Genomic DNA, 17,936 nt, shown 5'->3' on the forward strand with positions numbered 1-17,936 from the left:
GAAATTTGACCTAGTACAAATATTAGAACAATCAGAAACACATTCAATATACAGCCACTAATATTTTATGCAGAAAAATATATTTGGTATGTAATTACAATCGTTGAAAAGTATCTGTTAGTCGATAACATGTTAAAAATTGCATCAAACTCAGGAATGTCCACTTAAGGACCATACAGATAAAGCTCACTCCAAAGATTGATTTTCATTGAGACGAGAGCCTAAAAAACCATCTATATGTGCAAAAGGACAAGTGCCAGAACTATAATTTTCCGTGTGTACCTTTTTTCTTTCTTTCTTTCGTTCTTTCTTTCTTTCTTTCTTTCTTTTTTTTCCATTCTTTCTCTTTTAAGAATAGTCTTAATTCTTGATTTACCATGTCTATGTCATGTTGACTGTGTGACTATATTGTTGTAAAATGCTGAAGGAGGCCTTATTTTTTATGGTAACAAATATTTTTAAACCAAAGTTTATGATGAAAAATCTGCAGTTTTCTTTTTGAACTCTTGTTTATGATTGCTGTTTTGATTTAAAAGTGTAAATATATAAACCTTTGCTTGCAGGATTTGTCACAGTACGACTATGATGAGATGGTCTGCCACTCCATGCACCTGTTGAATCGGTACTTCTCCGCTCACCACAATCTGTTCAGCAGAGCCGTCCAGGCACAGGTCAGAATATATACTGTTGTAATTATTACTCCCCTACCGGTCCAACCAGAGGGGGACTATAGGTTTCATCTCTGTTCTTCTGTCTGTCTGTCTGTCTGTCTGTCTGTCTGTCTGTCTGTCTGTCTGTCCATCTGTCCCACATATGTTTTCCGGATGTGTTTTGCTGAAGGCTTTGAGTTATTGAGCTGAAAATTTGTGTATAGTTTTTTCATGTACTGTTAGAGATCAAGTTTAACTTCATTGGTGATTTATCCATTTTTTTTATGGAGTTATGGCCCTTGAACTTAGGAGATGCGAAAATTAGTTTTCCTGATGGTTTTTTTAGAAATCCTTGAGATACTGACCTGCAATTTTGTGTATAGCTTTACCATGTACTGTTACAGATCAAGTTTGACTTTCATGATGATTCACACATTTTTGACAGAGTTATGACCCTTGAACTTAGGAGAAGTGAAAATTAGTTTCCAGACTTTTGTTTTGCAATGCCTGAAGATATTGATATGAAATGTACATTATCATGTACTGTTAGAGATCAAGTTTAACTTCATTGGTGATTTATCCATTTTTTATGGAGTTATGGCCCTTGAACTTAGGAGATGCGAAAATTAGTTTTGCTGATGGGTTTTTTAGAAATCCTTGAGATACTGACCTGCAATTTTGTGTATAGCTTTATCATGTACTGTTACAGATCAAGTTTGACTTTAATGATGATTCACACATTTTTGACAGAGTTATGACCCTTGAACTTAGGAGAAGTGAAAATTTGTTTTCCAGACTTTTGTTTTGCAATGCCTGAAGATATTGATATGAAATGTACATTATCATGTACTGTTACTGATCAAGTTTAACTTTTATGGTCATTTACCCTCTTTTCACAGAAGTATGGCCCTTGAATTTAGGAGATAAAAGACACATTTCAGTTTGGTAGGGGACATGTATTGCTTTAGTAGTTCTCTCATAATGCTTGTTCTATAGTAATTGTAATGATGATGGTGGTGATGGTGGTGATGAAGATGAAAGTGGTGATGCATGATGATAATGATGATGATGACAATGATTGTGATTATTATAGTGTTGAAGTTGATGATGATGGTAGTGATGACTATTATAAGATATGATGATGGCTATAAGATGATGATGGTGATAACAATAATACCATCCAGACATGCATCAGAATGTATTCTGTACTGTAATTAAATTTGGTTTTTCCTCCCATGTCAACCATTATCCCATGACTACTACATCTACATGTGAGCCATCTAGGGGAAACTGCATTTAAAGATATCTTGCTGTTTTTCTTAGTAGTCTATATGGTAGCAGTGGGTTTCTTTCTTTTTCTCGACCAAATGTCTAAATAAGCATGTGTTAAACATCAAATAGCCATACTTTAAAATGTGCCGATCTGCCATCAAACAAAAGTTTTCAGTACCCTTTGTACACAAGCATGCTGTTGTCTTTCAGGTGCTCATAACAGACAAGTGTGTAGATGTTGTGAATGACCTCAAGACGATGCTGCCGACACTGCGACGTCTCGCTACAGCTAAACTCAACAATGGCCAGGTGGACGAACTCACAAACATTCTGTCAGAGCTTGTTAAGTAAGTAGAATGCCCAGATGGACAAACTCACAAACATTTTGTCAGAGATTGTTAGGTAAGTGGACAAACTCACAAACATCCTGTCAGAGCTCGTTAAGTAAGTAGACAAACTCACACACATTCTGTCAGAGCTCATTAAGTAAATAGACAAACTAACAAACATTTTGTCAGAACTCATTAAGTAAGTAGACAAACTCACAAACTTCCTATCAGAGCTCATTAAGTAAGTAGAATGACCAGATGGATGAACTCACAAACATTGTCAGAGCTTGTTAAGTAAGTAGACAAACTCACAAACATTCTGTCAGCACTCATTAAGTAAGTAGACAAACTCACAAACATTCTGTCAGCACTCATTAAGTAAGTAGACAAACTCACACACATTCTGTCAGAGCTCATTAAGTAAATAGACAAACTAACAAACATTTTGTCAGAACTCATTAAGTAAGTAGACAAACTCACAAACTTCCTATCAGAGCTCATTAAGTAAGTAGAATGACCAGATGGATGAACTCACAAACATTGTCAGAGCTTGTTAAGTAAGTAGACAAACTCACAAACATTCTGTCAGCACTCATTAAGTAAGTAGACAAACTCACAAACATTCTGTCAGCATTTGTTAAGTAAGACTTAGTGTAGTGTGGGTCAGACATTTTGTTTTTATTGTGGCAAATACAAAAGATCAAGTGTTGCTTTTCTTTTGATAATAACATCACTAGGGTACTGGTATGTTGATTATAGAGAATAATACATGAGCGGCCGTTAGATTCCATTTATCTCACAACGAGTTGTTTTATAATGTATCTAATGAGCAAAAGCGATTGTGATACTTTTTTAAACGAGTTGTGAGATAAATGGTATCTAATGGACATGAATGTATTATTCCATTTCTTACATATCCTCTAAAACCAGCTTTTAAGCAAATTTTAACATCTTTTTCGACTAAAGTTATTTACAAACATTGCACTTGTAGCTGACTTACTCGTCACAGACACATGAATGTCAGGTTAACTATACGTCACAGTCTAATCGATTTTCATTGTGTAGTTTTTTTATTGGATGTATGGCATTGGTGACCTGGTCATCATTTAGGAGCAGCCAGTCATATGTCTTGAAATTGTGTGTAACCAAAAATAATGCATGGTGTGTAAGAAAGTTAATTATCAGCTATTGGTTTCTTGTAATAATTATAATAGGTCAAACATTTGCTTTTGTTGCAATAAGTACCATGTGTCGGACTCTTTTTTCTTTCTTTTTTATTGAAGTCGGTACAATATGTCAAATATTTTGATTTCTTGAAGTAAGTATAATTTTTTTCATGATTTATTTAATTTTGAAAGTCTCTTAACCTTTAGATTACTGGATTAATTTTTAACCAAAACCATGTTGAGTGGGTACAAGTTTATAATTTTTACTCACATATATTCACTTAAATGTTTTATAAATACATGAAATAAAGTTCATATATGAATCGGTAAGTATTATTTTCGTGTCTTTTTTTGTAATTTTTATTATTTTAGATCGGCTAATGGTGATTAAAATTAGGCAAAAAATCGAAAAAGTTGCGTTTACTTACGGGCATTTGTGGCCAGATGTCCAGTATTTATGTCCATTATTCCCGATAACAGTGGTTTTCTGACCAGAATTTTTTTTTAAACCCGAACTACGATTCATATTGCAATATTTGGTAATTTTTGTTGTTGATAAAACGATCAAATTTATTATCAAATTAGCTGTTACAATCAGCTATCGATCCCTGAAAATTACCGCGACGTGCCGCCATTGTTGTCAAGCGAAAATACTTGCCGAAAACCACTTTTTGAACTCAAAATTTCAAGGTATTTTCAATTGAAAAAATCAAAACAAAAACCACCATTTTGAAAAAAAATCTTTTTTCTTTAATTATATTTCCGTTTCCGGTGAGTGTCGTGTGCAAAACGGCGGGAAATATGAATTGGGGAATGCACTGTATACAGTGTACAGTATATCGACTGACGTGACGTCGGGCGAGATATCTCGCCTGCAGTAGTCAGAAGGTTAAAGGTTAAATATTAGATTTTAATGTTTCAGATTTTTTCACTTAAACACCTTCTCGTCAAAATTAGACAATTTTTAATGCATGGCCCCTAGCCTAATAGATTAAAAAAAATTAATAATACCGGTAATAAATAATAAAAAATAAAAGGTAATTATTTGACTATTTCAGATTTTCTCACTTGGAGGGTGAACCGGAAGAGAATCACATGATGAACCAGTGTATTCTTTACAATCATGGTAAGCTGTGTACCAGTCAAGCAAGGATAAACTTCAATTGTCTCATTACACTTTCACACATTAGGTTTTCTTCATACAAACTGACATTTATCACCACCTAGCTCATTGTTTACCTTTAGGTCTTTTTTTCTAGCTTCTGTTTTAGCAGCTGTAAATACAGGCTCAAACTGAAATGACAGCAATGTATCGCCCATAAATGGTGTCCTGCGACAGTGATTATAGTAAATTTGCTGTAATGGGTCTCGCTATCCATTTTAGTCGGTGGCTTTGTTGTCGTTCTCTATCAGTGTACGGTGGGCCCATTGGGCTATTTCTTGTTCCAGCCAGTGCACCATGACTGGTACAGGTATATCAAAGGCCGTGGTATGTGCTACCCTGTCTGTCTGTCATTAAGTTCGAGCCCTATAGCAGCCAACAGGAGTCTTTAATTATTTTATTATGTACGGTATTCATTGATGTAGCAAATAAGAACTGTTGTTATGCTGTATATGTTATATTAACAATATAAACATTGTTTTACTAGGTATTTTGGAGGATTGTTTCACCATTCTCTCACAGGAGATTGACGTCAAGTTACTGGTAAGACTTTTACTGTACATTTATAAATACATTATTTGTAATTGTATGCATGTTTATATTGATCTCAAGTTACTGGTGAGACTTTTATTGTACATTAATAAATACATTATTTGTAATTGTATTCATGTTGATATTGATGTCAAGTTACTTGTAAAACATTTATTGTACATTTATAAATACATTATTTGTAATTGTTTTCATGTTGAGATTGACATCAAGTTAATTGGTAAGACATTTACTGTACATTTATACATTATTTGTAATGCATTCATATTGAGACTGGCCCAAAAATATTCTTTGTTATCAACCCTGGTAAGACTCAATTTAGCAATGGCATGAAATAATATTAACTTATATATTCTTTCTTTTGTCGTAAGTTTGATATTTAAAGTTAGAATTTTGACATTCAGATTGAAAATTTGCTTCTTTAAGATGGAACTAAAATGACATACATACAGATTATATAATTAGTTTTGCAACTGGTTGCAATGTGTATATAAAAATCCTGTTTAGGCACCATACCATCAATTGTTGTTTGGTTCCTGGTCAGATTAGGTCATAGGGTTTACATGCACATTCAGAACAAGCTGTTATAGTGTACGCCTGTCATGGGCACAGGTGCCGGCCTTAGCCGGCTCCTCCGTCCAGGACAGGAAAAGGGTTGGGGTGGGTGGGAGAGGGGACCACCCGTGTTGGCAAGTGCATTTGGTTACTTGTTGTAGTACATGTAGGTTGATATAGTTTAGTATTTATAGTTCTTCATTAACAAACAAGAAATACAAAGTACTGAAATGCCTTTTCATATCTTTTTCTCATGATTGCAAGTAGGTTGACCTCTGTAGTATTTAAATAACCCATTGGTTTAAAGGTAGTGGTTAATTTTTAGTACTATCTGAAAAGAACTGTGCAAGTGGTATAGTGACAAATGTATAGCAGCAAAATGAAGTGGTGCTCTGGAATTAGGGTGGCAAACTAAAAATCTTTTATGTCAACTTAAGTTAATTTTTGTGCAAGGTCCCGGCAGTTATCAAGGGAGAATACTCCCTTAAAACTAGCAGTCACATCAAAATTATATATTGTATGGCGTAATTAATGGTGGTGTGTAACCTTTAACATGCTTTATTCTTCAGCACTTCATCTTATTACAATTACAACTGTACTGAAGTAAACATAATAAAAACTAACACATTTTCGTAATAGAATGTTTCTGCATTTATTTAAAACCAACTTTAAATATATTAGCTTGACAATTAACTATTATTATTTTTTGCAGTTATTTAAAATATACTTAATATTAGCTTAAGTATTGACTATTACTGACTATTACTATATTCCGTAATTACATTTGTACATGTAGTTAAATCATATTTGTTAACTTCAGTATTAACTATTAGTACTTTGTTGTTCTACAGCTATTTAAAACCAACTTAATAGCTTGAGAATTAACTATTACTATTTTCTTCAGTTATTTAAAATCTACTTAATATTAGCTATTGAGTATTGACTATCGCTATGCTCTGTAGTAAAAGCCTATTTGAAAGATTGAGTATTAATTATTAGACCTTTGTTGTTTTGCAGTATTTAAAATCAACTTACTGGCTTGATTTTTCACTGTTGCTGTGTTCTACAGTTACACAAATGTATTTAAAATCTTCTTACCAGGATTTTCCATATTTGAGACCATGTGAAATGAAGCCCATAGTTGCCCATAAAAATTCACTGTATTTTAGCTTAAATTTTAATAATATTTTTAAAATAGGAATCTCCCTTGGGCTATAAAAGAAAAAATGGCATTTATTGTTAATTATGAAAATTATTTTTTATTACAGCAGATTTAAAAAAGTACTAGAATTAAAGATGTTTTATTATACTTACAAATGTCATATTTTTACTTTTATTTGTGATTAAAAAAGAGCCTATAAATTAATCAATTCCTTTCATAATTTTTGCATACTTAACTCAATAATATTTTTCAACTTCTTAATTTAATCCCTGAGCCTAAATTTGGAAAATCCTGGTACTAGCTTGAGTGTTATGCAGTTATTTAAATCCTGGTACTAGCTTGAGTGTTATGCAGTTATTTAAATCCTGGTACTAGCTTGAGTGTTATGCAGTTATTTAAATCCTACTTACTAGCTTGAGTGTTATGCAGTTATTTAAATCCTACTTACTAGCTTGAGTGTTATGCAGTTATTTAAATCCTACTTACTAGCTTGAGTGTTATGCAGTTATTTAAATCCTACTTACTAGCTTGAGTGTTATGCAGTTATTTAAATCCTACTTACTAGCTTGAGTGTTATGCAGTTATTTAAATCCTACTTACTAGCTTGAGTGTTATGCAGTTATTTAAATCCTACTTACTAGCTTGACTATCAGGGCTAGCTCTGGCACCCACCAAATTCACCAATTGTAAATTTTGAAAGCAGTTGGCAGATTTTATTTTAATTTATCAAAATAATTTCATGTAATAATTGACATTTAAAAAAAAAAAACTGTCAATTTCTACAATTTTTTAAGTTTAATAAACAATTTGGTGAAATTATTTTTGCTCGCCCTGAGCTAGTCTTGAAAAAAAAGTCTATTAACTATTTAACTATTGCTTTGCTGTTGTAGCTTGAGTATTAATCAACAATCACTGTGTTTTCAAACAGACTTTGGACACAAGACTGTGTCTTTTTCAGGATCAGTACAGCGGCATGCGACAGGTTCTACGTAAAACGTTTCTCGTGCTGCGATCGATGGCCCGCAATAACAAGCAAGTTCAAGGTCGCCTCTTTGACCGACTCGAGCTGCTGCTGTCTAAGGAAGGTGCTCCACATGAATTGGCCGATGCTATAACAGAAGCAAGTATCTCTCCCTGATGTGCTGTTAATGAAACCTGTGAGATAGGGGTCGGTGTGGTGGTGCGGTCGGGTTGAGTCAGGTCAGGTCAGGTCAGGTCAGATCAGGTCTGACCCAGGTCAGGGTCAGGTTAAGTTGAGTTTGTCTGACTCAGGTTGAGGTTGGGTCAGGTCAGTCTGATCCAGGTTGGGGTCAGGTCAGGTCAGGTCAGATCGAGTTGGATCAGTTTGGGTCAGGTCAGATCGGGTCAGGTTAGGTCAAATCGGATCAGGTCGGGTCAGATCGAGTATCTCCACCACTTGCATGATGGTGCAGGGTGACTAGATAGAGAAGGAGATGAGGTTGAATTTTTGTAAACTGTACACAGGTAACTCCACCACTGGTATCAAGGTAAAAGTTATATGAGAGTGGCAGGTGGGATAGAGATGTCAGGTAAATTAACCACTTGCATGAAATACAGGCTTACCATGTACAAAAGGTGATATTAATTGTTTTTACAGGTGTTCACAGGTAACTCAAACACCTGTATCAAGGTGAAGGTCATATGACTGGGTTTTTCCAGGAAAGTCTACCACCTGTATCAAGTTTAATGTCATATGAGAGTTTTTATTTTTTCCAGGTGTTCACAGGTAACTCGAACACCTGTATGAAGGTGCGGTCTCACCAGGTACATAATGTGATGATATTGATTATTTTTTCCAGGTGTTCACAGGTAACTCAAACACCTGTATGAAGGTACAGTCTCACCAGGTACAGAAGGTGATGAGCCTAGTTGCTGAGCATGGTGCGAAGGTCCCGCAGTTTCTTGACCTGCTCAGCGCCATCGTCAAGGTTGAGGAACTCGACCTGCCGCTCAAGCGGAACCAGAGCTATGTGATGACCTACTTCATGCAGTTCCGAGCAGAGATAGCACAGGTCATTGACCAGCCAGAACAGGAGAGGTAATCATGCACGAAATTTGCAAGAAGTTGCACCCCTCTCTTTCTCTCTCTTTCTCTCTCTCTCTCTCTCTCTCTCTCTCTCTGTGTGTGTGTGTCTCTCTCTCGCCCTTTCTGTCTTATAAATATCATAGAAAGCATTAACATATTTAAATAGCATAATTTGTTCAGATACTATTGTTTAAATATGTACTCTGTAAGGCAGTGACCATGGCTCCTCAACTTGTTAACTGCCTATGTTCTGGTGGCAATAAATCTTTAAGAAAAAAAGAAAAAATCATGCAAGAAATACTTTTCTATCAAATATGATTAATAACTCATATGACAAATTCTTCATTCATATCATATGACCAGCTAGGGCCAAGATTTTCAAAGCTATTCTAGTGCTACGATATGTTAAAACTGTTGTAAGCTATGACGTCACAATATCACATGCCATAGCCTACAATGGTTTTATGATATCACAGTGCGAAGATAGCCGTATAATTAGACTTGAAACATATTTATTAAAAACCCCACAAACAAGACCATATTTTATTTTGAATTATTTTATGGTTATATAAGTATTGTTTCTCATTTTTTAGGAATTTATCGATGTATAAAAGTCACAAATGGTATAAAATCGCGTAGCGAAGCGATTTTATACTACATTTGTGACTTTTATACATCGATAAATTCCTAAAAAATGAGAAACAATTCTTATAATTACAAACAGTACAAGAAGTGTACCTTAAAACACTCAAAAATAATTTCTTTCATTCTTACCATCAGCCATGTTCTGTAAATAAGCGTAGGAATACATGTATACATACTATTGGATGTTTTAGGGGGTTTATTGTAAAAAAAAAAAATTATAACATGAATATCTCATCCAGTTTCCCTTATTTTTTTAATCGAGAAAACAGGTCACTTCCTTGTTCTATTTTTAAAATGATCACCGAACTGGGTCATTGGGCTTCTCGCCCATCCAGCTAAAAATAGTTCCAATCGATCTTGGTCTTCCGTGATGACGTATTTTTATGAGGTTTATGGAAGGATAACGCTTGGTTTTTTAGTGACGTCAGCCAATCAGAATACAATAAATCGTATAAATTCGGAAAGTTTGTAATTATATAACAATAGAACTCATTAATGTAAATAATATGAAATGTTGTTATTTCACAGCCCTCGGTCGTGGCTAGTGAATTTTTGGTTTGGGCAAGTGGACATTATGAACTATTTTACTATAATCGGCTCTGTGAGGCTAGTGACTTTTTTCAAACACTAGCCGCCATTAATAACGTTGTGAAAATAACTATACTAGCCGCCATTTCCTTTTGTCAAAATAATATACGTTCCGGTTGGACTTCGTTGACGCTATTTGTCAATGTACATGGTACAGTGGTACACATTATTTCAGCAGCATGTAAAGGTCGACTTCCGGCCTGTTCCCAACATAAGGGGAACAACGCTAAAAACGCATTATCCGGTAAATCGCGCACACGCAACCACTTGGCGAAATAACACTTTGCACGTGCATTTCCTGATACCCGGGCACACTCAGAACACGCGGGTGGCAATGAGTATCTCACTTCTACACGATGCCTCGGTTGAACAACGCCGATCGGAATCAAGCCATTGGCTTGTTGAATGCTGGAAACTCGCAATTGCGGGTAGCACAACGGTTCCACGTGCACCCGTCAACCATTAATCGGCTCCTCAACCGATATCAGACGACAGGGACCGTCAATGACCGCCGTCGTTCGGGCACACCACGTGTAACGACCAATAGACAGGACCGGAACATACGGTTGCGGCACCTGCGCAATCGGTTTTTGACAGCCTCAAGCACTGCCAGGACTGAAGTGGGAACCAGGGGACGACTCATCAGCGCCCGAACTATCCGGAGACGTCTTGCCGCAGCACGACTGCATTGCCACCGACCCTACCGTGGCCTTATCCTCCTGCACAGACATCGTCAAGCAAGACTCTTATGGGCCAGGAATGGTGGGCATTTGCGACCCAGGAGATGGCGAGATGTCATCTTCTCGGATGAATCGAGATTTAACGTGAGTGTCACGGACAGACGTCGTTGCATTTACCGCTGTCGTGGAAAACGTGTCGCGCAGGCCTGTGTTCTGGAGAGGGACCGCTACGGGGGCGGCGGAGTCATGGTTTGGGGCGCCATCAATGCTGACTTCCGGTCCGAACTCGTGGTGGTACAGGGAAACCTTAATGCGCAACACTACGTCAACAACATCCTGCGGCCAGTCCTCCTTCCATTGATGAGACAGCAGGGCGGAAACAGGCTCGTCTTCCAGCAAGACAACGCTCGGCCGCACACTGCCAGGCGTACACAGGCGTTTCTTCGTGCCCACCATGTCACTGTGTTGGACTGGCCAGCAGTTTCCCCGGACATGAACCCAATAGAGCACATGTGGGACGAGCTGGGACGTCGTGTTCAAAACCAACCGAATCCACCACAGAACTTCGCTGAGCTGCAGCAGGCATTGCAGCATCACTGGGCAGCCATCCCACGGCGTGTGGTGAGGCGCCTGTGCATGTCCATGCCTAGGAGGCTGCAGGCGTGCATCACAGCACATGGAGGTCACACGAAATACTGACGTTGACATCGCCAGAGACGTTATGCGCGATTCACTGTTGGCGGCTGACAGTGCCAGTCAGATGGGCCAGTGGTTGGTCTCACTGGTGGTATCAGTTTCATTTTTGTGGGATCTCGCATAATAAAATAAACCATGATCATTTCCGAGATTGCGTTTTTATTGCCGCCTAGTATAGCTTGCATTGCAATGGCTGGACCAGTGGGATGGCGTTAAATTGTAATGATAGACACAACCAGCGATAGTTTTATTTCATTGTAAATTAATATCTGTATACTGAATTGTATTCTTTCCTCTATTATACTGGGGTTTTTTGGGGTGTTTTTTTTGTATGCTTCTAGAGCAATATTCCTCAAGTTACTCCAGAATTTATTGAAAACCTGTGATATGTAATATATCACGGTCTCGTTGACCTCCTGTCCTTTATATTCACCCTGGTTGGGGACAGGTCTTACTATAACAGGGTTTCTGTGAATTAAAAAAAAGAAAAAAAGAATTGTAATGATAGAATATAACGGAAATTTAATTATTTTATGTTTCAGAGAGCGGATACTCACAGGACGTGACTCTGAGGAGCTCAATTACCTCATCGCTATGGTTGACCTGCTCGCGACCTGTGCTGAGGTGTGTATGCCACCAGAGATATCAACTGTGGAATCCATTTAAAATCATAATTCAGTAAAGCCCTTCTAAACTTGGTGGGATGCAGCCCAGTGGTAAAGCGCTCACTTGATGTCCGATCAGTCTGGGATCGAACCCCGTCGGTGGGTCCATTGGGCTATTTCTTGCTCCAGCCAGTGCACAATGACTGGTGTATATATAAAAGGCTGTGGTATGTGCTATCCTGTCTGGGATGGAAAAATGTAGCCTGTTTCCTCTCTAAGACTATATATTGAAATAACCAAACTATTCTCAATGTTTTATGTATTATTTCAGTAGTAGGCCTACTATCCTCAGATAACAATGTCTTTATGTTTGAAATATTTTAGTTTAACTAGCTTCAAATAATATATCTTTATGGTTAAAACAGGCATCGAAATAAGTCGAAACAGTGTTTCGTTCTCGACAAAAATTGCAACAGAACGTAAACCAGACAGTGCATTCCGGACTCCCACATTTCATTTCCTTGTAAGGAATTGCACTGATGTTCGCACGCACTTTTGCAATTGCAAGCAATTATAGTTATTCCACTTTTAAGCAGATGAATTATTTCCGCGTTTTGTTTTCTCATACGAAATTGTACCAATGTTCGTGTGCACTTGTGCAATTGCTAGATAAATTTACTTCCAGATTTTGTTTTTCGTACTGATGTTCGCGTACACTATACCATTTCAGAATGTCTGCATTAAAAGTCATAGCAACAAGAATTCAATTCTAACTTTCATATAGTTGTGGTAACCTATAGGTTACCAGGCTATATTTTGTGGTAACCTGTAAATGGGTTACCAGACATAATGCTTACGGTATTTCGATGCCTGTTAAAATAGTTCAATTTAACTAGCTTCAAATAATATTTCATTGTGGTTAAAATATTTCAATTTAACCAGCTTCAAATAATATATCATTATATTTAAAATATTTCAGTTTAACTAACTTGGAATAATATATCATTATGGTTAAAATATTTCAATTTAACTAGTTTGAAAAAATATATCATTATGGTTAAAAATTTCAATTTAACTAGCTTCCAATAATATATCATTATTGTTAAAATATTTCAATTTAATATATCATTATGGTTAAAATATTTCAATTTAATATATCATTATTGTTAAAATATTTCAATTTAATATATCATTATGGTTAAAATATTTCAATTTAATATATCATTATTGTTAAAATATTTCAATTTAATATATCATTATTGGTTAAAATATTTCAATTTAATATATCATTATGGTTAAAATATTTCAATTTTATTAGCCTTAGGTAATGAATCATCATATATTTTATATTTCAGGGTGAAAATCGTTTTATTGAGTCGATATGTCAGACGATTTTCAAGATTCCTGAGTTGCTGAAGGTGTTGAATAACTCGAGCGTGAACAGCAACCTGAAGCGACCGTTTCTCCGATTCCTGCTGTGGGTGTACATGAACACAGCCAGTGGAATGATTGACAGCGGGGCCGGGGACCTTCCTCATGATCGGTGATTAAACTATTTATTTTCACATTACCTGTCCTCAAAACCAAAACAAGTGCACCCCGCACCCCCCACCCACCCCCATGGCTAGTAGTCTGGTCCGAACATCCCAACAGCCAATGGGATGGCCTAAATTCTTCTACTGCATACTGCTCTCTAGTTCTAGTCACACACCAAGTTTTCTCCATTTATTTTTTTATATAACTCCAATTACGAAAAAAACCCAATCTTATGTTAGACCTGTTACTGGGCATTGTCGGTACAGGTAGTACAAAACCAAGTACCGGTAACTTCCTTCTGGGTCAAAGTTCGAGGTGCACCAAACTTTTAATAGAGAAGTTAACACCTGTGATTGGTGATAAATGTCAGTGTGTTGGTTGAAAAAAAATGTATGCAATTTTATTTCATCAAGTACCACTGTGTCAAGTAGCCTTGTGCTTGAAACATGTATGGGGTACCTGCAAAAACAAAGTACTAAAATTTTGTGCAGAACCAGGGTAGTCATAGATGCTACCTGTTGTCTTTGAAATGAGCAGCTTGACCCCCCAATCAAACTCCTAATGGGCGTATCATGTACCTCACCAGTACTCTTTGTTTTAAAGAGTTATATTTATTCACTAAATGAAATAGATTGGCATGCAAACAGGCGGAATGCCTTTATAAATGTCTCTTTACGAGATGACATTACATACTGTATAAAATTAAATAAACAAACATGTGGATTTAGAGGTTTTCACTTTATTTCCCAGCATGCTGTATTCCTACATGGACAGTTTGAATGGTGAACTGAATCGAGTTACACAATTTGTGAAAAAAAGTCCTGACGTCACTAAACAGCTTCTGAAGAGACCACCTATCAAAAGGTAAACAGCTTTTATTTCTTTTATGTGTTTTTTTCTTCACCATTCCATTTTGCATATGGAATTAGGATTTATATATTTGATTTTAGGTTTTATAGTTTTACATGATTATAGGTGCACAAGGAGGTAGGAATGACAAGTACACCAGTTAGTGTACTCTTGAATATTGTAGGTGCATTGATCTAATTATTTGTGTACACCACCGAATGTGGGGGACACCAGTCAGTGTACTTTTGAATATTGTAGGTGTGTTGGTCTAATTATTGGTGTACACCACCGAATGTGAGGGACACAAGTTAGTGTACTTTTGAATATTGTAGGTGCATTGATCTAATTATTTGTGTACACCACCAAATGTGGGGGACACCAGTCAGTATACTTTTGAATATTGTAGGTGCATTGATCTAATTATTGGTGTACACCACCGAATGTGAGGGACACAAGTTGGTGTACTTTTGAATATTGTAGGTGCAGTGATCTAATTATTGGTGTACACCACCGAATGTGGGGAATACCGGTCAGTGTACTTTTGAATATTGTAGGTGCATTGATCTAATTATTGGTGTACAACACTGAATGGGGGACACCAGTTGGTGTACTTTTGAATATTGTAGGTGCATTGATCTAATTATTGATGTACACCACCGAATGTGAGGGACACCAGTTGGTGTACTTTTGAATAGTGTAGGTGCATTGATATAATTATTGGTGTACACCACCGAATGTGAGGGACACTAGTTAGTGTACTTTTGAATATTGTAGGTGCATTGATCTAATTATTCTTTATGTTTTTAATGTTTTATCTTGTTGTTAAGTTGTTATTTTTTTCTGTTTTCCTTTTATCCACAGATCATCGAATAATCCAAAATCTAGTTATGGGTAAATTAACCTTCAGTTAACGATAACCACTGAAACTAACATTAACCAATATATTCCTTCTGTCGCTAATCTTCCAGGGCCGTACCCTCCAGGAGGCGGGTGGGTGGGACAGGGGGGCAATTGTCCCCCTGAGATTCTCACCTTTTTTTTTTACTCCAGAAAATAGCATACACATCTCAGGGTTTAATTTGTATAGTGTTTCATTTGTTTATAGAAAGTAGTGCCCCCCCAGATTTTGATTAGGGTACGGCTCTTCATAGCGCTAGAATCATTTGTAGATTTCTTCAGGAGCAAGATATATAGCTCAAACAGTAGCACTCACTTTGGGTGCTTCGGTTGTAGGTTCTAAGCCCCTCAGTAGACCTATTTCATTTTTCCCCCATCTCAACCAGTGCCTCAAAATGGAAAAATGTATGTGCTGTCCTGTCTGTGGGAAAGTGCATATAAAAGATCCTTTGCTACTAATGGCAAAAATGTAGCGGGTTTCCTCTGAAGACTTATATGTCAGAATTATCAAATGTTTGACATCCAATAGCTGATGATTAATTAATTAATGTGCTCTAGTGGTGTAGTTAAACAAAACAAACTTTACGTTTGTAGCATTATGCTAAATTTTCTTGTTAGACAATTATATAATTTTGTTAGGAAAATTAATTAATCATCAAGAAACATTAAATTTACAAAAGTAAAAAAAAAAAGAGATTCCAAATTTAAATTATGAGGCTTCAACAGTGTAGAAATATGGTATTTGGAAACTTTCCAAGGGTGTAGGCTGGGGGGGGGGGGGGGGAGGATTTGGACGAACACCCCCCCCCCCCCACCTCCCGCTGAAGCAAATGGTCTGCTTTCAGAACTAAAACATACAGGTTTATACATATGGAGTTTCTGGTGGTGCAAAAACAAAATAGAAAAGGGTCCACTTGGTTCATATTTGAACACACACACACCCCCCCCCCCCCCAGGTGCAAATCATGCTATGCCCCTGCTTTCTTTATATTCTTTAATAAAATTATAGAAACCTGTGTTAACAAAGCTTCGATATAAGATATTAAAACCCTGTACAGATCCACTGATGGAGATTTAGAGAAAACTAAATGAGTGAATTAAAATTTCAATGTCTGTTGCAACTAAAACATATAAGTCATAGGTAGGAATTGCTTTTAGTAGCGTTAATTTCAATGTACAGGTTGGCTTTGATGTCTAGGCCATCACCATGATGCAGCCAATTAGATATCTTTAAATCAGTCTCAGAACTATGTTTACTTGATAATATTGCTGTGTGATACATGTATATATCTCACACAGTGTTTTTGGTTAATGGGTGTGTAAGAAATCATTATATCATCTGGTGCTGTGTTATCTTGGTGTTGGTTAACATTATAATATGAATATATTTCCATTTATTCAACCTTCCATCCATCCATCCATCCATCCATCCATCCTTCCTTCCTTCCTTCTGTCCTTCCTTCTGTCCTTCCATCCATCCATCCATTCCATCCTTCATTCCTTCTTTCCTTTCTTCCTTCTGTCCTTCCATCCATCCATCCATCCATCTATCCATCCATCCATCCATCTATTCATCCATCCATCCATCCCATACACAATACAGTATGCACACGCGCACATGCACACACACACACAACCCACCCACACAGAGAGAGAAAGATAAAAACTTTCAGACAGACACATACACAAACAACCCGGCACGTACACAAATACAAACACACAGACATACACACAGATACAAACAGACAGACACGCACACATACATACACACAACTGTGCACACACACACACACATGCATGCATATACACACACGCATGCACACACACACATACAGGCACACACACACATGCACACACACACACACACACACACAAAATGTCAAAATATTAAAGTGTTTGAGTTGTGAGTTTCAAAGTGATTTCAGTTACTAATAGTATTAGGTGGAGTGGGAGTGCTGTGCTGTGTTACTAATAGTATTAGGTGGAGTGTGAGTGCTGTGCTGTGTTTGTGTGTGTATTACAGGAATAACATCAAACAGACGCTGTTTAATAATAGTATTAGGTGGAGTGTGAGTGCTGTGCTGTGTTTGTGTGTGTATTACAGGAATAACATCAAACAGACGCTGTTTAATAATAGTATTAGGTGGAGTGTGAGTGCTGTGCTGTGTTTGTGTGTGTATTACAGGAATAACATCAAACAGACGCTGTTTAATAATAGTATTAGGTGGAGTGTGAGTGCTGTGCTGTGTTTGTGTGTATATTACAGGAATAACATCAAACAGACGCTGTTTAATAATAGAGATGGGATTTAGCTCAGTTGGCAAAGAGGCAGATAGAGCTTAAAAACACTAAGACTGGGGGATGGAGGTGTGGGGCAGGAAGTTCATATTAACAAAATATACCTAAAATGCAACATTTGACAGCTTTTTTTCACTAACCATCAGGCATGGCAATAGTAGTTATTTACTAGCCCAAAACTGAATATCACTAGCCATGGGAGTGGGTCTACCATAATTTAATAATGAAGAAGTAAGAAATGTAAAACTCT

At 36.8% G+C, this 17,936-nt stretch overlaps 1 protein-coding gene across 1 annotated transcript in view; it reads left to right on the forward strand.

The window, feature by feature from the left end:
- LOC121370552 (inositol 1,4,5-trisphosphate receptor type 2-like) overlaps positions 1–17,936 on the forward strand; it is a 132,415-nt gene that overhangs the window by 74,458 nt on the left and 40,021 nt on the right. Inside the window, 10 exon segments of the mRNA XM_041495896.1 lie at positions 564–671; positions 2,133–2,269; positions 4,476–4,543; positions 5,067–5,122; positions 7,804–7,965; positions 8,666–8,904; positions 12,044–12,125; positions 13,462–13,649; positions 14,393–14,506; positions 15,353–15,382. Coding sequence (XP_041351830.1) covers positions 564–671; positions 2,133–2,269; positions 4,476–4,543; positions 5,067–5,122; positions 7,804–7,965; positions 8,666–8,904; positions 12,044–12,125; positions 13,462–13,649; positions 14,393–14,506; positions 15,353–15,382 — 1,184 coding nt within the window.

Source organism: Gigantopelta aegis, chromosome 1, assembly GCF_016097555.1.
Source record: "Gigantopelta aegis isolate Gae_Host chromosome 1, Gae_host_genome, whole genome shotgun sequence".
In the NCBI taxonomy this organism is placed as follows: Eukaryota; Metazoa; Mollusca; class Gastropoda; order Neomphalida; family Peltospiridae; genus Gigantopelta; species Gigantopelta aegis.